Genomic DNA, 24,458 nt, shown 5'->3' on the forward strand with positions numbered 1-24,458 from the left:
AAACATGCTCCAAAAGTTTTATTTACTTTAGCCAAACCTCTTATCTTATTTTGTGACAATGCCAACGCCACTTATAGGGTCTCTAATTTGGTCAATCTTGCTCGTTCTAAGCATGCTGAACTGGGTATTCATCTTGTTCATGGGACAATTATAGTACAATATAGGGCCAATCAAGATATGTTAGCTAATATTTTCATTGAAGGAATTTCTTCTGCAAAGTTCAATCACTTGAGACACAGTCTTTACATGCTACCCTATACAGCTTGTGAGGGGAGGAGGTAAAAGGATAAATATCTTATTAGATTTAATCAGCATTAAAATTGGTGTTATCACTGTCATTAGGGTTTTACAACCTAATGTATTGTAAGATTAGAACTCTACATCCTAATGTAGAATTCTAATAATATTATAAATAATATATTCGTGTGATAAATAAAATTGCTCCTATGAATATTGATTCATATATGCACAAGATCAACCAAAGTACTTGCTCAAAATGCTCTTATTACAAAAATTCCAACGATATAAGGAGCAGTGCTGGAAACTCTATGGTAAACCAGCAAGCAGTGAGTGGATAACAGAAGTAACCAGCAAAGAAACCAGGTCAATCTTGACCGTGTTCATGAATTCTTAGGAGCTTTATATTTGAGGAAGTCATGGGCTAGGCAGTTTTAATAATTCGGGAATGTTTGAGTCTACTTCCTAAGTTGGATATTTTCGTCTCGTCTTATTTGCTACAAGAGTACTATGGCAAAGATAGACAATATTGTGAAAGGAGGGTATGTCTGTCAGTTCACAGGTCACTTCGTGAAAGGGGGCTATCTTTGTTAATTTGTGGGGTTATTTTGCTAGAATGGAATACTAGGAATTTAAGCTCATCATTTAAACCACTTTGCATAGTTTGCATAGGATGGTTTTATTTGATTTATGATTGAATGACTATCTTTACTTCCATTTCGGGAAAGGCCAACAGTTTCATTTTCATAATGTCTTTACCTTCTTTCTGACAGGATGGTACCTATTATATCCTCATGATTTAATGATGTAATGAAAATCTACTTATTAACAACTACTTTTCTAGTCAAAAGCCTATTAAACTCCTAAATCCAAATGTTTAGGCGTGGTGTGTAAAATTTATGTTTAAACCCCTAAATCCCAGTTAACCTTAACTTATTAACAACTTGCCCTAGCTTATTAACCTTAACTTGTCCAACGTCATCCCCAGCTTGAAAGTGTTGACACTTTATATGGACACACTTTTCATAATGCTCCTTTCTCATCCTTAATATTACTTCTTTTTCTATCAGATACTAAATGACATAAATTTCAAGGTAAATACCATTAATGACCATAAAAATTTGAATGTCATACAGTTATCCACTTTTACTTTAAAATATACACTTATCCTCGTATCAGAAAAACCATACATGTACATTCTCCTAATTAGTTAACAATCAATTATTTATTAGTTGACTTTTTACCAGCTCACCCTATTAGTTAAAAACCTAAAAATTAGCCGTATTTAAGAAGAATACGTTTTCTTATTCCATGCTCTCTATTTATAATCCTATACTATTTTCAAAATGCCTACTAAGCGAAGAATTTAAATTTTCATTTTATTTTAATTCTCAATTAATATCAATTTAATTTAAAATATATTTTATGTGAAATATATATTAATTTCTAAAATTAATTTATTATGATGAGATGTCATACAAAAATAAATTGTTTATATTAATAATTACTTTCCAAAAAAATTACACCTACAAGCATTACTTATTCATAAGCATTACTTATGTTGGTAGAAGACTTTGCATATCTGCATTTACAAAAAAGAACGTAGTAACTTATATTTTTTATTATGTTTCAAAGTGATCAGTTAGTTACCGGGTGGTAAGTGAATATATTCAAAATTGAACGGGCTAACTGTAGAATAGGTCAAACAGAATGGTAATTATTGTAATTTACCCTAGCTTTTCTCACATGCAGTGTAAATTTTATCGAGCATCAAATTACCAGCTAACTTCACCAAAACAGTTGAATTACACCCTGAAACTTTGTAAGGCAGCTACAGAAGACTAAAAATAAAAGAGACAATCTTTAAGGAAAAGCCCTAAAATGCTTTAACGAACGCAAGGATTTTGACTGCTCGTTATAGACATTAATTTTCATATGCTAATTATGGACATTTACTAAAAAAACATAATAAGCATTCATAATAAGAAAAAAAAGCCAATTTAAGAAGCAGTTTAATGCTATTAAAATGTCTATCAAGTTTAGCGTAGTGGTCATATACTAGACTCTTGTGAGTTTAACTCCCCATAGGCCATGCTTGCCTTTACCTTCATCAGAAAAAAAGGTAAAACTAAAAGGTCTAAAGGAGTCTTCTGCATTACTAAGCATATCAGAAATGTTATGTTTTATTCTACAACATGCTTACCTCCATACTAATTTCCTCATCAAGCTCCATTGAATCTTCAATCTTCCTATTAGGACATGTTTCACATGTGGATGCCAAGGTAGCTTGTGCAGATAATCTTCTTGGATATCCTGCTCTGTTGTTAGGGCTCCAAATCAATGCCAAATCAGCCCTCATCTTCCGAAAAATTTGAGGCTACATGCAGATATAATTTCCAATTTAAATACAGAAATAAAATTCCAACAGTTAAAAAAGCATAAGACATGATAAACCTGATTCAGTCTCACTAAATATTAGCATTCTATTTAGTTTGTAGAAATTGTGTTGAACAGTCATTAAAAAGTATACAAAATGGCAGTGAAAGTATGATATGAGTTCGAAGATAATAAATGTTACATGAAGTTGAAAACAAAATGGTACATTCAAATGTGTATTATTTTTCTTAATTAGAGTCTAATTGAAGCTTTTGTACTGGTCATCTTTCCAATAAAAATTTGTATCTTCTGGCTAAATGGCTTGAAGGTTTCCTTGGAATCTAACTCCATACTTCACAAGGTAATTAGAGCAATTTGGTTTGTGTCGAATGGCTGAGATTCCAAAGTTAATGTTTTAAGGGGGAGGAAAAAAAAAGTCCCTGGAAAGGTATCTCAATTCTTTATTATTCTTTCTTACCCTTGCTCAAACCCAGGACTGGTGATGGTTCCAAGTTTCTTTTTTTCAAGGATCCTCCCTCGACTCTACAATTCGTCCTAGACCTACCATACTGCCACTTCTTTTGCGGATTACTCTAATAGTTCCATTTCTTGGAACAGTCTTTCTTCGAATTTTTTTAATAGATAAATAATTATTATTTAAAAAAAAAGAGAGAAGGAAAAAAATCACGGAGAATAAGGCATACTCCATGAAAATCAAAAGAAGAACATGCAACTGAGAAGAGGTCATCCTGTGGGAGACCAAATAATAGCATCCCAATGCCAAGAGCCTAAACGTTAACTCTTGATATTAGGTTATAGACGAGTGTACGAAGAGGGTTGGCTAAGATGAGAAAAGAAATAGAGAAGCAAAGATGAGGAAACTCCGGAAAAATTGGGATAAATTCTTCAAGACTGACTGATGATTTGAGTTCTTGATCTCTTAGTATAAATTGTCATACATCAATCCTCTAACTGATTCCTACTTATTCAGTTAAGTTACTTCTAAAATAATAAAAACAATCTTCTAATCAATTATAACAGAATAACAACTCCGCAACTACTTAAGAAAGTAGTTCACACAACACTTCAGACGACAAGTTCTCACACAACAATGATACAAAATAACAAACTAACTAGTGACTCATTAAGAGGAACAACTTGCATCGAGTACTCGAGTGACCTTTTGCACATTTCAAGTGGGTTCCTCTTGATGAGTCACATCACCAACCTTCCCTTGATGCTTCCTCCGATAATACACCTCCAATGATTTACTGGTACTGACACAATTATGATGAATCTCAGTGAAAGCATAGTCGTAACAATGTCTAATGAGCTTTGGCCTATAAAGTAGCCAAAAACGTTAATCTATCACACTTTCCTGAATTGACGAGTGGCAATCATAAAAAATCCTCTGATTCTATTCAAGCTATAAAATCCATAACCTTGCAAAAGAGGCCCTTTTTCGAAGGGGTTTTGCCCCTACCCATACTCCCTCCCACTGAATGCTTGTGTGAATCAAGCATTCCATCGTCAAAGGAGTAACCTAACATAAACTGAAACAGTAGTTAATTTTCCAAGCCATAAAATACATAGCCCTGCAAAAGTGGCCCCTTTACAAAGGGGTCTTGCCCCTATCTGTAATCCCTCTCCCAGAATGCTAGTGTGAATAAAACATTCTACTTTGGTAGGAGTAACCTAACATAAACTAAATAAAGCAGTTTACTTTAGTCCAAAATGTGCAGGCTGTCTCACTATGTATGAACAAATGGGAATGTGTTTCCTCTTCTCTATAGCACATGATGCATATGCCTGAAGACAGAGCACGACTGGATCAATGGATATGTAAGATCTTATTGGTATTAAGTCTTTGATAAGTAGCAGTCCTTGCAAACACCTTCATTGTTAAAGGGACTAGAGCTTTCCAAAATTCAATGGCATCAAAGAATGGATGATGTATGTGGGGTTTAACAAGGTAATGGGAAAAGGACTTGTTAGTATGAAAGTTTAAGGACTCTAATGTCCAAGTTGTGTTGTCAAGAAGTGATGCAAGATAAACTGGCTACAGTAGAGAAAATAGGGGTTAGGATATCAGAAATCTCCCTATCAGAGGAGTTACATAGAAAGTCAAAGTTTCGGGTTACTCTTCCCTCCATGGTGGATGCGAAATATAAGATGAACATTATGTTAGAAGATAAGCTAAACAACCAAAGAAATTGATTGGTCAATGGTTGATCCAAAAGATCCACCTAGAACAAGGCTCTAGAACCATCAATGACTCTCAAACAAGTTCCTTTTTTTTTTTTTTTTTGAGATAATGACTCTCAAACACGTTAAAGGAAGCTACTGGTTAGGTTTGGGATATAGCTTTCCAGAGACTTTTATGAGATGCCGATCATCCTGATAGGGCCTCCCATCCATCCCTGCAATCCCCATTGATACTGTTTAGGCTCTTGTGAAAAACACCATAGTCATTTTTCAACAATGATAGGTTTTTGGATCCAAGGTTTCTAAAGCCTAACCTCTCTAAACTCTTGGATCAACAGTACATCTCCCAACTTACGAAATGGTCTTAGTTTTCCTCCCCCATTCTGCCCATAGAGATCTGCGCATAAGGCCCTCTATCCTCTCTGCTACCCCAACAGACGCCCGATACAGCAACAAATAGTAAAGTAAGTATGGCAGATAGACAAGCTTGAACAGCGTGATTCTACTCCTTATAGAAAATAAATCCCCTCTCTAACACTCAAAACGTTTAACCACTTATTCCTTACCCCATCCCAAAAAGTCCTATTTGATAGGGTTACCACCCCCCGCCCCCCCATCCTAGCTAAGAGCACTCCTAAGTATATAATGGGTCATAGTAGCCTAGTGCATTCTATTGACTCCGCTAATTTTTCAACAGTTCCATCGTTTACATTTATCCCAATCAACCCACTTTTTGACAAATTAATTTTCACTCCAAAAATATACTCAACTAATTAAACAAGTGTAAGCACATTATAGATAGACCCGTTATTATATTGCGAGAATAGAATAGTGTTATCAACAAACTTTCCCAACCACAAACCCTATTGTGACCCACACTCCGATCCTTGATCAACATCCTACTCAGCATGTCTATCACCAATGTAAAAAGAAAAGGTGAGAGGGGATTCCTTGGCGCAATCCTCTCAATGCCTCAAACCATTCTTGTGGTTTTCCATTCGCTATTACTGCAAATGAAACAAAAGATAAACATCTCCAAACCATTTATACCATTGTGATAAAAAATCTTTATGCTCCATGACCCCATTCAAGAATCTCAAATGAACTCTATTGCATGCCTTCAACGAAGGCACTCTAGGTTAATGAAATTGTGTCATCAAGAATCCTACTAAGTCACAAAGAAAACACCTTAGTGGTTATCTTAAACACAATTGTAACCAAACTAATTAGGCAATAGTCAAATAGACTTATCCTTCTTGGTAATCAAGGTTATGAATTTGAATTCATACTCGTACAAATGGTGGCATTCCAATGAAACTCCTCAAACACTGACTAAGTTTCTTTTGATAATATCCCAACAGCTTTGGAAGAGAGCCATGGAAAATCCATCTGGTTCAGGAGATTTCTCCTGCCCTAATTCCCAAACAGCCCTCCTAATCTCCTCCTCCTCCTCAAAAGGTCTCTCCAAACTTCCCCAACTCATGCTCATATATCTTAGTTATATTTGAAAGTTTTGGAAAGTTCCATTCATTTCATGATTGTGAAGAGAGAGAGAATTAGAATATAAAAAGAAATGTAAAAAAGAATAACAAAGTAAATGAATTAGCATACCTGAAGAACAGCAAAGCATAGATCTTCAAGTTCAGACTTTAACGCCCAAAGACCCAATCTGGAAGCAAGTGAGCACCAAATATATAGGGTCTCCTGTGCTACAGCTTGAGCCTTTGGTAGTGGCAAAGCATAACTACAAAAGAAGATGATTAGGCCAGGCCTGATCCATGTAAATAGAAGCACCTTAAGACTTATCAATTACCACGTAATTTCAAGAAGATGATCACGTCAAAATATTCTCGTCCTTCTAAAGGCAATGACTGCTATAAAAGTTTATTATGACTACTTATGAACAAAAGCACGTGGATATAGATTGTTGAAAGAAAATATGTTAGTACATTATATGCTTGAAAGAAAAAAATAAGTGGCTGTTTATAGGGATCAATATGCCAAGAAAGGGAAAAGCTGTGAACAGGAAACTGCAAGTAACTAACTACAATACGTGAAAACCTATACAAGAAACAAACTGTATACAGGAAAACCTACAACTACTATCGTGTATCCTTATATAAGTATATATATGCATACATGTAGAGTCTCTGTGTGTGTGTGTATATACATATATACAGTTACTCTCTATAAAATAAAAACAGATGAAAGAACAAAGCAAATCAAAATCTAATATAGACATAATCCATACGCAGGAAGCTCAGAGGTAGTACATAGTTCTCATGTTGTGGAGACGGTCTGCAAGCTTGATAAGCATCACTCGGGGATCATCAACCATGCCCAAGAGCATAACTCTTAAATTATTTGCCTTCAAAAATAACCATGCAAACACAAGAATTAGAAAACACCAACAGCTAAATAGAGATCTTATGCTTAGAAGATGAGACCCCTTCACTTACTATATTACCATAACGCTAGAGTTGATTCCAGCTGAACAAATAAAGTGAGACATATTTTTTCCTACTTTGATTTAGAAATTTCTTCTTGAAATAAATGAAGCATATACATTACTCCTAAATCTGTATCATCCAACAACCTCTCACAAACAATCATATTTAGGTTATGTGTTTGCTAGGCAATTTCATTATGATTTAAGATATTTTCTAATCTATGAATGGATCAGTAGCATTGCAGGCCAACAAGTCAAGAAAATTGACATGTGATTTAGTGAGTCATCAACTATTCTCTAGTTTCCACCATCTAAGTATGATAAATTACATTAGTACCTCTTCATGACCAAGGGCTCCTTGGTCCACATTTATCCTTCGATGTCTTCGTAGTAGCTGCAAAACCAACAACTCTAGCTCAATATAACATGATAGGAAGCTCCAGAAGCTAGTAAAGGGGGTAGGATATAGAATCTTAAAGGACACAATACAAGTGTAATTCATGTTAAAAAGCCAGAATGAAAATAATATTAAAACTGGGTAAGAGATATGATGTTTCTTCTTGAAAATAATCAGGGTCTTCTACTGCACAAGGGATTTAGTAACTCTGTCTCTGAATGTAAGTTAGCATGATTTTATCCAATTTTCATCCAATTACACTAACCATAGGAACTAAGGTACTTCTCAAACTCAACCCATGAGGCCCAAATTTAGAATGTATTTAGTTTGCTTAAGTTGGTGTATATTATTGGCTGCACAGTTAATCAGCCTTATATATGGGTTAGGTTGACAAATACATGAACATGAGTATGACAACTAATGAGACATGTGTATGACCTCTCCACAATATATACGTCAACAATTAATTGTACATATATGTGATGTTTCCATGACACATGCATGTGACCATTTAATGATTCACCTAAATGATATCAACATGTATTAATCCATATCATGTTGATTCATACATCTAGGAAATATCAAAAATTTTCATTCATTTTTATTACTTAAATTAAATCATTTCCCAACAATCCCCACTTCATCTACATTATCTCAGCATATAAGTTTGATTGGGCCTCTAAGAAGAAATGTGCATCCATGAAAGTTACATTCAGGGTTTAAGCCGTCAAACGTTTAACTTGGCACTTGTTTTAAAAGCCAAGAGTTTAAACATATTCCTTCTAGAGAATTTTGTATTTCTAGAGCTAGCACTTTTCTAGTCAATGCTTGATCCTCAAACTGAAATTTTATTTCTGTAACTAGCATGAAAAGGTAGTCGTCTTCTCTAGCTCTAGAAAGGTGAGAACATGACAAATACAAGTATGCAGTCTTAGAACTGATAAAGCTCCTGGCCCTTAAAAGTTTTTCATCATTTACTTTCAAGGTTGTTGGGAGGCTATTCAAAGGGATTTGGTTAAAGTCTTTCAGAAGTTTTTTCTGAATGGAAAAACAGGTATCACTATGAATTATCCCCTTATCATGTAAATTTCTAAGAATAATTACGCCACTAAGGTGCTTCATAGTGTTACAAAAGGTATCACGACAAATTCCTTCATAAATTTTCATCACAATCACCATTAAGAAAAGCAATCTAAACATCCATTTGATGAATGAACCAATTATATAACATTATCAAAGCAATCATGAATGCAATAGTAGTAATCCTTACAACCAGTAAGTAATGGTCCAAATAATAGCTTCACCTTACGTTGGTTACAACAATTTGTGACAAGTTTGGCTTTAAATTTTTAGACGGATCCACCTATACTTAACTTCCATTTGACACTCTACTTACAGCCATGGATTTGCGTCCTTCTTGTAAATCAACCAAAATCCAAGGTTTTATTGGACATAAGACAATGCACCTAATGTAGTACAAGAAGATCTTAATTTGAACTATTGTTTAAAATAAAAAGTGCAAAGTATAGTATTAATAACAGCATCAAGGGGGTGCCAAAACCATGTACAAGAAATTTACATATCTATCAATGTATCAATAAGACCCATTAACTCCTCCATCATGTGAGGAGAATGACCCATTAACAAAAATCAAGAGTTTAGAACCATCTATTTTTAAGTATGTCAAATCCATCCACATCATCAACCTCATCAAAAGCTTTTTTATTCCTCTTCTTTCACACAATCTAAAATAGTGTGAGCGGAATTAAGTCCAACTGCTTCCTCCTTCCTCTAACACCTTCACACCGCCAAATTTCATCTTGTACCCATTCTGTCATCACCCAGATTATGCTTAAAAAGCCCATAAACCATGGTCCAAAACTTGCACACCACCGGACACCATAACAAAACATGGTTGCAATTCTCCTTCGCCCTCTTATACAGATAACAAATATTAACCGAGATCTTACCCCTTTTTCTCAGATTATAAATAGTCAAAATGCATCCTCTACCAGCCTTCCATACAAAGAACGAAACGCAGGGTGGAATATTAGCCTTCCAAATTTGTCGGTCAGGAATCTTGCATCATTTTTGTCATATCTGAACAGACGCTTTAGAAGGACTTGACTGTGAAAGACCCATCCTTAGCAAGGCATCACTGAGGATTATCATTGCTTCCATCTAGGTTCACGAGGGAGAGAGTGCTTAAAAGCCTCTCGTATTCTCCAATCTCTCAATCATTTAAATTTTTTGATACAAAAACCTGTCAAACTCTCTCGCCTCCCTCCACATCTACAAAGAAATCACAGATCTTTGCATCTTTTTTCTAGGCAATAGCAAAGATCTGAGGGTATTGATCCTTAAGGGCACCTCCTTCCAACCGCTGATCTTCCCAAAGTCTTACTCTTATCTCCCTTACCTACCTTTCATCTTATACACTCCTGAAACACATGTCGGCTTGCACCTATTATTTTCCACACACTCTTCCCATGAGGTCTCATGCCCCCTCTGGTGAACCACCCTCTCTCATTCGTTCCAAACTTAGCTGTTGTAACCCTTCTCCATAGCGCTTTACCCTCTTTCATAAACCTCCACAGCCACTTGTCTTGCATAGCCTTATTCATTTCCCCAAAAGATATCAAACCTAGCCCACCTTTGGATAGTGGCTTTTTGAATTATGTCTTTTATTAAATAAATTTCTTTAACTATTACCAGTTTTTTATAAGTATATTTTGATATTGTAATAATTTAGTTTCTTTTTAAGAAAATTTTAAATTTATAGGAATTAGAATTTTTATATTTTCTTTTCATAATTTTTCTTATCACATGTAACTAACTTATATATACGTATACACACAAAGGTTGGTGTAAATCTAACCATATTAAGCCACACCATCAAAAAACATTAATTATTTTGTAATTAGTTTAATAAATACATACTCATGTACAAAAAAAAATTATTACAAATTTTATTCCTATATATATACATATATTTATGCACTGCACCAATCATAAATAATAATTTTTTTAAAGAATTAACAAGAAGAAAAAGAGAGAAGTGTTCATGTCACAGAAAATTCGTATGCATGTAGATGAGGAATTATAATTAAGCAAGTCACTTCATCTTCTTCTAATAATTCTTTTCGAAAAATTGGATTATCAATAATTGGTGCTCTACACATATATATATATATGTATCAATAAAGTTTCTCTTGATTTCAAAAACAAAAATATTGTATCTATTTTTAATACCTAAAAGTTTTATAATTAAAAATTATCATACCCAATGTATGTATTATTGTAATAATTTATTCTATATCATAAATAATAACATAATTAAAGATTTTTTATTGTAATAATTTATTTTAATCATCATTTTAAATATCTTAGAAAATGTGTGTAGAACCAAAGTTAAATTCGAGTAGTAAACGTAAGATAAATAAACACACAAGCACATATATATATAAACACACTGCATCCTCATTTTCCACTTCAAACATAGGGAAGAAATTAAGTCTCTGAAAAACGCAATTCTCTTCCCCAATGTTATGAATTCTCTACTTCATGAACTTTTGAAGAAGCAGGGTTCAAAGATGAAGCAAGCCAGACAAGTCACATTCAGAATCTATAGAGGCATGTCACTTCTCTCATAGGTAGCTCCAGTGCCTAGTAGAAGGTTTCGCTGAAATACTTGCTTTCATTGACCAAAAAAATATTTGGCAATAATGGTTCACTATTTTTGAAATAAAAATAATAGAAACATTATACCTAATCTATGTTTCCTCGGGAAATCTTCCAATTAAGCAGCAGAATAATTTGCTTCCCAAAATAAGGAGTCCACTTTATAGGGCTGATCCCATTAGTATAGTTTCCTTCTCTGGTTCTTTCCTAACATTCTTCTATGCATACCTAATTGTTTTGCATTGTATATAGATGAATAAAAATCACATATTTGATTTCAGTTAAAACCTTCATGGTATGAAAGCAGGTTCTTTGAATCTTAAAGAAACAAAACAACAAAAAATGTTCTTCTGTTGTTTTGAGCCTTCAGGTCTGGAATTTTGGGTCTTTAGTGCTTGGTGAGCCAATTTTGCCAATGAGGTATTCTTTTCTCCCTTTTTCACAAATTAACATCAGTCCTTAACATAATCTCAGAGAGTTCACCTGTCATGGCTGATCAATTCAATGACTAATGATGTCAGTGAGAATTTTCTGTTTTAAACCACAACTCATGAAATCTGCGAACTAGCTAAGGAATTCTACTCAAGCAAAGACAACACTTCTGATATTTTCACTGTTGAACCTAGTCTTCATGACTTACAGTAGGAAGACTTATCTGTAACCCAGTATTATGGCACCCTCCCATGCCACTAGCAGCGCCTAGACGTATTCGAGGAGCTCTCTTGGAACTATCCAAAAGATGGAAGGCACTACAGAGAGATTCTCTAAAGGAAAAAGATATTCAAGTTCCTCATGGGACTTACAAAAATCTTGATAAAGTTCGAAGAAGAATATTAGGAATGAAATCATTAGCCGATGTCATTGAAGTGTTTTCTGAAGCAAAAAGAGAAGAAAGCAGGGAAAATGTGATACTGAGAGAGGCATTCACAAGTCCAACTGTCAACAAAATTCTATCTTGCCTACTCGTGACCCCCCCAACACTGACAACTAACAGAAGAAGGGAAGACCTTGGTGTGATCACTACAGAAAACCAGGTCACACCTGTGACAATTACTGCAAAATTCATGAAAGACCAAAATACAAAATCTGTCAAAAACAAAGAAGAACAAGGAAATCATGTCTCTGTCGATAAAGCAACTTAACTTAATGAGTCATGCACATTTAGTAGAAAAAGATAGAAACCCTTTAAAAAATGTTTCTTTAATAAAATACAACCGTTAACAACATTATAATTGGGACAACAACCCAAAAACGAAATCCTCTAGGTGCTCTTAATGCTATTCCAGGAAAACAAAATACTTGCAATATTAACTCAGGTGCATCTAACTACATAACGGGAGATGCAACTTTGTTCCATGAATAACAATCCATGCATAGCAGATGGATCTCACTCAAAAAGGCCGGAACAGATTGTATTTCCATTCCAAGGGAATTAACCCTAAAAGGAGTTCTTCATGTACCAAATTTGTACTGTAATTTGTTATTGTGGTCCCAAGGTCAAGGATATACCAAGAGGGAGAGTGAACTCGGTTTATAAAATTCTAAGGCCTCCAAAGATATTTTTCAATTTTTCCTTGTAAGTGTTATTCAACCTAAGATGGAACCCAAGTACAATAGCATAAGTAATGATTGTGTGTGAATGAGTATGCAATATCAAGTGATGATAACCAGCAAATAAAGTAAAGAGGAAAGGAAAAAAGTGCAAACTCTTCTATAAAGATTCAGTCACACCACTTGTGTTTACGTCCTCTTTTTCAAGCCAACCATTTGAAATTCCACTACTTTTTTCAGAATATTACAAACACCAGTTGTTCACGGTACCCAACTCACTACTCGCTTATGTTCTCCTAAACACTATCCGCTTGTTTATCAAGGTGTCATACTCACTTTTTACTCATGTTCCCTCAAACATTATACACATGCTTATTAAGGTGTCAAACTCAACTTTCTTTCTTATTTCCTCGAACACTATATATCTATTTGTCAATGTGTCAAGTTTACCTTCCACTCATGTTCACTCGAACATTATATACCTCAAAGGTCTCTCAAAATGTTTCTCACAATGCTTCAAAGAGTATAGATAAAACATTCACTGTCTTCTCTCTATCAAAGAGCATATTTACAAATAATAAGTAAACTTATAGATCAAAGTGAATCAAGAGAATAAGACTTTTCCCTTTGTTTTCACAATCAATTTTTCTCTTAATTCCTCTCATAAAATCTGTAGAAATGAATTACTTATATGTTTGAAAGTCAAAGATAAACATAGAAACTTTTCGAAAATCAGATCTACTATTTAAAAAGACCTAAAATCATGTTATTTTAGAATTCAAGATTTTCTATATAGCGTGATCTTGCATATGACACTTATCATAAAAAGCAATTTATATTAAATTTTGCATAATTTTTTACTTAATTTACGAAAATCATTCCATTTGTCAAATCCAACTTTAATAGAAGTTTGTCTAAAATAAAATAAGTGTAAATCAAGACATGATTTTGCGAAAATTATAATTTTTGATATACTTAACATTAATAAATATAGTTTTACTTTCAGAATTGTGTGATTTTTGAAGTTGTTATAAAATAGAACACATATTCAATCACAGTCAACATTAAGGTATTGTTTCTATATGTTCTGAGAAGTACTTCGCAGAATCTCCTTTTATGACAAACTACCGAGTTAACGCAATATTATGTGTTTTTAGGACAGTGATTCTTGCTGACATACTAAACAGAGTTTTCAAAGTCCCTTCGTTACATGTTTTCATTTGAAAGCATTAAAACCAAATTCTCTCTCTTAATTTTCAAGAAAAGCATATTTTCATAGGGATTTTCATGAATTAAAAAATTAAAAGGAATTCTCTTGAGCCGTTACTCATGAATTACCTAATTTACACAAAAGATGAATAGATCCTGTAAGATATTTTCACTTGATCTTCCAGTTTCTTTTCTTGTTGATGCCCTTAATCTCTCACTATATGTTCAACTTTCTTGTGTCACACCATGCTTGTTAGCTTAAAAATTCAATTGACTTTAGCATGAAAACAAGTCTATATCATTCGTCAAAATCAATAACAAAACTCATTCTATTCAACAGTTATCAATAAGCAAACTTACACAAGGTCATAATAACTGTTTTCCTCAATTTTCCTCAAACATGTGTGAATCTCAAGATTTGGTTACTACCTCTAGAACCTACTAACAACCTCATCCAAAACAATTCTAACCTCAGGTCCCCCCACCAATTCCCCCATGCCAAACACCAAAATGAATTGCCAAGATAGGTAATGGGCCGTGATAAATGATTGTAACTTATAGCCTCCACAATACCACTAAATCCTCACATTAATAACCATGAAGTTGTTTTTACCAAAGATGATGCAAAGACCAGAAATTCTATTAAAAATTAGCATACGCGTGACAGTGTTATTAACCAATTTCACACAACTTGAAAGGAAGAGAAATATCATCTAAAAATTGAAGGCAAGAAATTTCAACCTCTTCCGCTCTTTTTGCAACCTCTGTAGAGGATTCCTGCAAACCACTACTACCAATTAACATAAGCTTAGAAACTATCTTCCTGCTGGGTCCTTCTTCTTGTTCTTCTGCCATAACGTCCATCAAATCCTACCTGTTGAAATCCCATTTGTTAGCAATTACCGAGTTCTCCACAAGCAAAAGCCTCACCAACCAAATAACCAGACACAAAAATCGATTTGAGTTTAGGGGCCTTCATCGCCTCTACTTGTAAAGCCCTATGGGCCTCATTGTTATTCTTTTCTACCCACTCAAACCACTTCCCCCATCTTATCTTAGACCTCTAACTAGATTGGGACCAAAATTGAAAGCCTTTCTAACTCTCTTAGCTTTCAACCCAATCTCGACTGTGGCACTAAATCTCATAGATTTTCAGAACCAGTTTTTTTTTGTGCTTAACACAGTCTTTCAGTTGGTCATTGCAGTCTATTAGACACCACTCTCTATTTAAAATAATGTTTGTGTCCCATCTCGTACTTCTGCTGCCAACTCTTCCTCCTATAATTATGATGACCAAAACTGCAATTATGTTATAATATTCATCCAATAATTGCAGTATCTACTGTTATAGCTTCTTCTTTTTTTAAATATCTACTGTTATAGCTTCTTCCAATAAAATCTTCCTTCTATTTACCCACAAATTAGATCTACACTAAGTTCCAACAGCAATATCATAACCTTTTCTTTAGGGATGGCAATAGGGTGGATTCAGTGCGGGTTTATCCAAAACCCCAATCCTACCCACCCTTATGAAGAGCAAATCCAAACCTCTGGTGGATTTGAATTTTTTTATTTTTTTGGACCATGTTGGATTTGCAGGTTAATTATATTAGTATAAATATAATTATATTTATATTAAGAAAAAATCAAAAATATATTCATTATTGTATATAATATATAAATATAACCATATTTGTTAATATAAATATAAATACAAATATATTCAAAATAATAAAAGATGTATATATATAGCGGGTTTGCATAGGTTTTTAGAAAGTCAAACTCGAACTCAACCCAATCCAACCCTAATTCGCATGATAAGGAAAAAAACCGCATTGGATCAGGTTTGGGTTGGTCAGTTACAGGTTGGGCTGCAAATCTCATCCTTAATTTTGTCTCTTGCGACTACCATGGGACCTATCCTGGAGGATTAGGCATCAAAAATGAGAACCTTTGTCAATTTTTGACATTCAAGACAAGATTACAAAAAAAAAATGAAGACACAAGACACATCTTTTGGAAGAAACAGTGTTGCCTTCTGATTTTTTTTCTTTTCCAGAAAACTCATGTCTTCTGAGTTACCAAAAAACTTCTCTTTTTTCTGCTTCATTTACTTGTAGAAAGTATGCAAAATGTGAAAATGACTAATAATGTAGTGTGTTCTTCATCTCTATTTAATGGATACAAAAATGGTTCTGAAACCAAAAGTTATGTAACAAGCAAGTTGTACGAAAACCAAAACCCAAAAGTTCTAACATTTCAAGATACCATCAATGTCATCTTCCTTTTTCACTCTAAACAACAATAATATTTAAATGCAAAGCCAGTAAACATCCTCACTTGAAAAGGAAAATGACAGTGACTTTAAGGGTGCAGCCAGTTTATACTACCTGATTAATATAGCTTAATCTGGAAACACCAGCTACCAATTTTGCGACATCTTCCCCAAATTCTTCTTCTATCCTGTGAAGCCTTTCACAAGTATCATCTACCACATCATGGAGAACTCCAGCCACAACTGTGTCAATGGCCTGCAGCAGACTCCTGGATCTTAATGAGGAAACTAGCAGAAGAACATTATTACAGAGAAACATTTCCTGAGCCCTAAATCAGTGGGCATACAATTATCCAACATGTGTGGTATTAAGGTAATCAATCCATCAGCAATCAAGTTTGATTGACCATCAACTCAGAGTTATAGAACTAGTACAGAAAGTGTAAAGTTGGTAACCCTAACTATTTTGAAAACAACATTTGGTGTTTTAATTTCTGAGTAGAACAGTACATCGAAAGCAATAGACCAGCAGAGTTTCAGAAAAAACGGCTTTTCTTTGGAGAATAACGACTTGAGTATATTGGTTATTAAAAAACCAGGGCACTCGATAATTCTTATACATTATATATAAGGCACTAATGAAGTTAGTACATTAGGAATTTTCCTATAGACATACAAAATGTGACAAAATCATGATGAACTCAGTTAAGAATTTAACATAATATGCCAGTTCGGCAACATATCAAAAATTTCCCCAAGGTAAAAAATGACAAGCACGGTTGGGAAACCCCTTGCTATTGTAGATAGGTAGAATTTTTAGATATAAATAAATAAATAAAATATATCAACCTTTTTAGCCGAACAATAACCAGAGCATCATAGGAGCAATTTAATTATTCAATACGAAGGATGCAAACAGGCCCAAAATATGAATTTAATTATTCATACTCGTTCTCCGCTTGATGGAACCAGCATGGCTAAGATTCTTCCTGTGTGAATGCAATGAGTTAAATAGGGGTCACCAGTTTTGCGGAACTGCCCATGATGTGCTTTCTTTGCAAATGCAATAGCCTTCTTCACCTGCCTTCACAGATTAAGTTTTAGAGCCAGCACATAATTACATGCAAATCAGATGCGAGTAGAGATGATAAACCTTAGCATCATTAAATATAGGATACCCCGTTACATCTACTCCGTCAAGTATAAAAGAACCTGCAGAACGTTAGTTAATGCTATTAACATGAAAGTTAATGATAAAGAATTGATCACAATACTGAATTTTCTGAACAGACAACTTGTAGCACACAGCATAGCAACAGTTATGAAATCCTAAGAGGTCAAAACATTCATCAGCATCATCTACCAGAAGTGAATAAGGAGCAAAAGAAAGCAGAAAAACAAAATTATTTCCTTCGAAGACCAGAGACTCACCGAGTATTTTTATTTCTCACTTAGAAGAACAGTAAAGCGTACTTTTAAAAAATCATTTCCTTAAACAAACTCAAAGCAAATGCATAAAACTGTTGCAACTAGTGAAGAAGAAAAGAATGGTTGGTGGAAGCAAGAAAGATAGGAGAAAACCGACCTGGCTGTTCATCGAGTTTAGGCCACAGGAAGTCAACCTTGGTGGAAAGGCAGGCGCCGGAGGCAATGGCCATGGCAGTTAAAGCGACGTGAGTGATGGTGGAAGTGACTGCGCCATGAATTGAACCCGAACCCGCAGCGGAGGAGGAGGCGGCGGCGGCAGCTATGACATTAGCGGAGGTGAAGAGAGACGCGAGGGAGGAGGAAACCGCGAATTTAGGCGCAATTTGGTGGAGTATGCAGCGGAATTTGGGGGAATTCCGTAAAGCATGTGGAGGGAATCTGTGGAGGAAGAGGGGACAAGTCCTCTGGGCGAATATCGCTGACGACGTCTGGATTTGGCATGACGCCATTCCTCCCTCTCTGATTCGAGCCTCTTACTTCTGCTTATATATATATATACACACACACACACACACATATGTACATCTATATGAGAAAATTAAAAGAAAAAATATCAGACCCTCTGAGGAGTTCCTACGCACAACAGACGGGGAGAGAGAGAGAGGGGCCTTGTGTATGGTCGGGAATTTTTGAATTTGTTTTCCTTTTTCGGAATTTCCAGAGACTGAAACAGATAACTATCTCGGGGTATTAGACAATTTTTTTGTTCCCTGCATTTATGATATGAAATTACATGTATTTAATTTTTTTTAATTTTTTAATTTTCTTGTAAAATAATATTTTAAATTATTAAGTAAATTTTAAAGTTATTACATAAAAAAAAAGCCCAAAAAATAGCATCAAAATAACTGATTAAAGTAAAGCACCTTAACATGAATGTAAAGAGAAAGAAAAAAAGACTTATTGCATGGTCAATGGAGAGAAAGAGAAAGAGACTTAGAGACGAAAGACCATATAGGGCAGTAACGAAGATTTGTTAATTTGGTATGGCGAGGAGTGAATGATTCTTGAAAATAAAAGAAGTGGGAAAAACAACATGATGGCAATCTTTTGGCTTGAAATTGATGACATAATGGAGATGGTGAATGAACTTTCAATTTGAGAGAAAAGAAAATCTCAATGTTCGAAATAATAGTGATACAATATTTTTTGCTATGACTAGGTAAGGAAAGGTTGGAGAAAGAAGAAGCGGTTACGTTTACATAAGAGGCAACAATAATAAAGGGATAGTGTAAGAAAAAAAATTGCTTTTAAAAATGCTTAGCAATTTGTTAAAAATAGCAAACAATATTTACATAAGTCAAAACAGAAAAACTTTAACCAATTTCAATACAAAATTAAGTATTTGAGAATTAGTATTACATGATTTAAGATAATAAGGTTTACTATCTCCATAATACTAAATTTTGAAAAAACATACAACTATGAAACTTTCAACTTGTAATACAAAATAATAAATAGAAAGATAAAATAAATTTTTATTAAAAAAATAATTAAAAAGATCAATAGATAAAAAATTTAATATTTTTTCTCTTGACAATATATTACATTAAGTCTTAAGCGAATAACATATAGAATATTAATTATAATATTCCATCATGATAATTAAGGTAGTAAATTCTTCGTTATTGTAGAATGCTTTAGGCATGCCCAATAATTTTATGTAAAGAAATAAACATGTCATCGCTATGCATAATATTGTTTGTGGTCAAATTTTGTGTTTTTTTTTTCTTCTTTATCTACAAAAAGAGAAAAATAAAAAACATAAACAAATATGACCCCTAGTTAAATGTGCTTAGGAAATATCAAAATGATTAAGATAGATGAGGGGCAGAAAGGTCCTCAAGCATTTGTTGAATCCCAGTAAATCTCACTGAAATGCAATGGATCCATTATACCAAACAATCAACATAAATGTCATCTTCTCTATAGATATGTAAGACCTAGATATCAAAGTTTAAATTTTTTTTTAAAAAAAGCCTTAATTTGGTATTGAAGCCTAAGGCTGCAAAACTTCATTAATCATGATTGACCTCAAATAATCATGTTTGACATATAAATGATCGACCACAATAATGAAATTTTTATTTCCTTCTCTATAAACAAGTTTTAGGTCTTTCAAGACCCTATGATCTTAGCCAACAATGGGCTGCTGATGTCGAGATTGAACATAAACTGAATAACCTAGTGATTGTGGTTGTTCTTGACAAGGCCACCAATAGTAACGTACCCAAGGTCATACTTAACAGGGTTGTCAATATTAAGTTTAAACCAAGTTGAAAGCGAGGCTCTTCGTCCTGCTTGAGGGAGTCTAGACAAATCTCTTGAATGGAATGAGCATGGGACTAATTAAAAAAGATGAGTGCTTGAAGGGTCTCACAACTATCGTCATTTTCGAAGATGACCTTGTTTCTCTTCTTCTACATAATCCACATTGTAGTAGGGAAGATAGTTTTCCAACAAGAAAATTCCATGAGTAATGATATTTGTTTGAAAATTACACTTAATTCACTTACTGAAACGAGAATAAAGTACTAAAAAACTTTAAATTGATTATACCTCTCCATACTCGTCTTACTATAAGACAGTTGCGAATGTGAAAGATGTTTCCTTTGTTAATGTGACACTGAGAGCATTACTTTTCCCTAATCAAGTTTTAGATTTTTCATGAGAGCACAAACGACTTGAATTATTCAAGAAACCGACCAAGACATTAAGATCATGGTTTAAACTTTCAAGCTTTTAAGGCCACACTTTAGTCTCATAAAGCATGAAAGACACGACAAGATGCATACAAAGAAGGAGTTTTATGGCTTAATTCATTTAATTAGAAGAAAAGATCCAATTCAAGTTAAACTAAGTTCATATAGAGAGAGAAACATATGATGGATCCACTTTAAGATATATTTGGGCTTCATGGATGGAGAATCACTAAATCATGGATTAATAAATTCAAGAAAAACTTTCATGTCTATGTTAAAGGATGGATCCAAGAAGAAAAAAGGTTTGAGCCAAATGTGGAAGCCCATAAAAGAGGAGAACAAGGTACATTTGGCCAAATAGAGGAAAAATGTTTTCCTACCCATGAGGGATTTTTTTCCCGCAAAAGAGAGATTTTCGTCCCTATATTTCTCAATGGTAAAGAGAAAATCAAGATCAAGGAATATTAAAAATCCAATCCAATGAGAATCAAATCATTAATTTTCAAGTTTTCAAGCCAAGATAATATATTTCCATGTGGGGGATCTTCTAACATATAAGGCTCTTTTGGGCGCAATCCATGATCCCATTATACATGTTATGATTAGTCTTAGTATGGATGAAGGGCACTTCAAGGTATCTCTCAATATTCGACCTAGAGTGGATGGAAATGATCTCATTCAAATGGATGACAACCTCTTTATCATATTATTAGAGAAGAAAATCTTGGACTTAATAAAATTAATTTTATATTTAGAACTTACATTGAAGGACTCAAAGAAATAGTGTGTTGACTTTATTTACTTTAAATTGGCTTCCCTAAAAAGAAAAAGACCGCATAGAAAAAAGAGGTGAGATAACCGAGGACCTCTCTTCCCCATCCTGATCAACTTCCACTTTCTCTTAGAGATCTCATGGTGGATAATGTGACAAAATCTTTAAATAAAAAGGACAAAATTATAAGGAGAAAGAAGAATTTTTTGACACATTTCACGAGTGAGAATAAAGTTATTAGTGGCTTTCCCACTAATATTGATTTGGATAATGGGGTTCGAATACAACTCATGGTATATTGTATCTAATTCTAAGAGATCTTGGCTATTTTAAGAGTATCTTCGATAAAATCTCAACTAAGTCTATCATTGGTTTTTCCCATGTCTATCTTGATAGCCATAAACCCTATTTTCCCTTTCCTGCCATGCATTTTTTGAAATGCTTCTTGAGCAATAATGATAATGTCAACGATATGGCACCCTAAGATAAAATTAAATCGACTAATTTCAATTAGTTATTTTTATCACCATTTTAAGCCGATTAGAGAAAGCCTTCATGACAACCTTGTAAATAACATTACACAAATTAATCAATCCAAAATTAGTAAAATTTTTAGCAACATCTTTCTTGGGTATAAGAATAATAAGAGTATTATTAATTGATCTAAAATCAATAGATCCATCAAATACACCATGCACAAACTCTTTAATGTTGGGCCAATAATGTCCCCATGTTTATGATAAGATAATGTGTGAAGCTCATCTGGTCCATGTGTCTTGATTGAACCATAGATTTTAAAGTTCGGAAATCATTTCATCTCTAATTGGGTTAGTCCTCTTTTATCTCTCACCTTCTGTAATACTCAGAATGAGGTTATATAGTTTAAATGGGCCTTAAAGGTCACCTTTAAAGGACTTAATAGGAACATTTAGTCATACACTTAATTTCAATGGGGTCCTCAATAAAGATATTATCCAAGATAACGATAGGAGAAATTCTATGGTAATTTATTCTAATTTTACAAGTGTGGTGATATAAAATAATACTATGGTCCCTAGTTTTAATCCATTTATTCTAATCTTTCTAATCTTTCTGGAACTAGAAAATCTCATCTCTCATTAGGATATCATTAAGTTAAGGTTTAAGAGTTACGTTTAGATTTTCTAGAAATAGGGAATTACGATGTTGAAGAACTCTTTAAATACCCAAAATCCTCCATTGGAGCTGATTTTTTTATTGACTTATGTGACCAAAAGTTTCCTTATTTCAAGTTATAGCTTTGTCCATGAACTTGGTAATTTTAGTCATATGGGGTTTAGGACTAAGAGATAAATCTCCTAAAATCAATACAGTTTTTCTAAGTTACCTGAAACCATAAATATTTTACCTAAACTAAGTGAATCTTCATTCGTAAAAAAAATAATTTTAATAGGATAATGGTCCAAATAGCATTTAACAAGATAAATAATTTCACCTCTTTGAAAAATAATCTGACTCTAAATATTAGAAAAATATTATATAACAGACCTTAGTGATCCTATGAATATAAGAATACCTAGGAGCCTTAAAGATCTAATCAATAAGCTTGAAACTCTCAATTTGAATATGAAAATTTCGGGCCCTTCTATAATAGTCATTGGAAGCACCTGATTGATCCTCAAAGCAAACAATATCATTAAAATCTCTAGCAAGAATCCAAGGTCCATCAGTATTGGAGGCCATGGTTTTAATATTTATTTTCATGATAGTTATAGTGATTAGATTTAATATATTTCACATGGATCAAAGTTAAAAATTAAATGATAAACAAACAAAGCCAATGTAGAGAAATTCAAAGGAATCTAATCCCTTTTTAAAGGTTGGACCACCCTTAAGCCATTTGTACCAATTCCAACTACCATCATGTTTTCACCATGAACATCTAAAGGCTTTTTTGCTTGATGTCGGGATGCTACATAACCCACCTTAATTGACACGTCTCTTCTTTTTTTTTTCATATTATGTTTAACTTGGGTATGAGGGAAAGTTGCATGATGGACTTTTAGCCTAACACCCACTTGTTGGATAATTTGAGCTAGTGTGGGTTTAAAAGGTGATTTCATCAAATTAGGTTTTGTAGAATGTTCTAAAAATGAGGCTCTAGCCCATTAATTCGATTTATTTTCCTAAACCTACTTAATAAATGAACTATTAATTTAATTCAACTCTTTATTACTGATCTAAGTTTTATCTTAACAGCCAAAGGCCCGCTTATTATAGTTGGTTTTATTTATTTACAACCTTTTGTTTCTTGAATTATTTCCTCTCTAAACAATTACAACTTTCCTTTCTAGTCTTAGATTTTTACTCAGTTCAAGTTTTTCGTTTTTTTGGACCATCATCCAAGGACCGATGTAACCCTCCTCTTTAAGTCATCTATTGATAGAGGTCACATCTCTTATTCTTTGCTACATGCAATAGATAAAGAATTAGTTATTCTTAAAAGAATACACGAGAATGTTAGTATTGACATATTAAGTTCTAATTTTGATGAATAACAAAACATAGTTTATTGCGAAGAAATATTTGAGTGTTAGTTGAAGAAACTTTTGTAGTAAAATTCAAATCTTAAGTGTCAAGAATGTAACGATTAAAGAAAATAAAAAGCTTTAAGATTTGAAGATAAGAGTTATGTTTGTAAAATAGGTAACTAGAATTGGCCTAAATCTGATATGAATTTAGTAATTATGGAAATAAATAATATACTGAAAAGATTTTTAATTTTTGAAAAATAAGTTTTTCGTGTAAAAGTTTTTTAATTTGATTTTTAGAATATTAAAAAATGATAAATTACAAATTTTGGATTCTTGGAGAAAATAAAATTTGAGATGTAGAGAAGTTAAAATGATTATGAATTTGTGAGAAACTAACTCTCAATATATTGGTATCTTTTCACAAATGATTATGAAACCAAAATCTAGTAACTAAATTTGTTATCTTTGATAAATGAATTTTGGTAATTGTGATATCCAAAATTTTTCAATTGAATTTTTTAAAGTTAGGATTTATAAGATTTGATAGTGTTGAAATGAAAGAAAATATTTTTGATTTGATTTTATGATATTTTTGTATAAGAA

General features: G+C 33.4%; 1 protein-coding gene across 7 annotated transcripts in view; it reads right to left on the reverse strand.

Annotated features, from left to right (window-relative positions):
• Positions 1–18,560, reverse strand: part of LOC110818655 (putative GTP diphosphokinase RSH2, chloroplastic) — a 57,427-nt gene extending 38,867 nt beyond the window's left edge. For 3 of the 7 annotated variants that reach the window (XM_088219901.1, XM_088219894.1, XM_088219888.1), the window contains exons 1-8: positions 17,966–18,560; positions 17,534–17,592; positions 17,329–17,460; positions 16,496–16,636; positions 7,605–7,661; positions 7,092–7,186; positions 6,430–6,562; positions 2,441–2,614 (exon numbers count right to left, since the gene is read on the reverse strand). In XM_088219901.1, coding sequence (XP_088076027.1) covers positions 2,441–2,614; positions 6,430–6,562; positions 7,092–7,186; positions 7,605–7,661; positions 16,496–16,636; positions 17,329–17,460; positions 17,534–17,592; positions 17,966–18,317 — 1,143 coding nt within the window. In that variant the 5' untranslated portion in view covers positions 18,318–18,560. Of the gene's footprint in view, positions 1–2,440; positions 2,615–6,429; positions 6,563–7,091; positions 7,187–7,604; positions 7,662–14,846; positions 14,962–16,495; positions 16,637–17,328; positions 17,465–17,533; positions 17,593–17,965 lie in introns of those variants that run through there. The other 4 variants (XM_088219873.1, XM_088219877.1, XM_088219882.1 and 1 more) reach the window with 4 other exon arrangements.
• Between the last annotated feature and the right edge of the window lie 5,898 nt (positions 18,561–24,458).

Source organism: Carica papaya, chromosome 1 (assembly GCF_054855325.1).
Source record: "Carica papaya isolate Zhongbai chromosome 1, ASM5485532v1, whole genome shotgun sequence".
NCBI lineage: Eukaryota > Viridiplantae > Streptophyta > Magnoliopsida > Brassicales > Caricaceae > Carica > Carica papaya.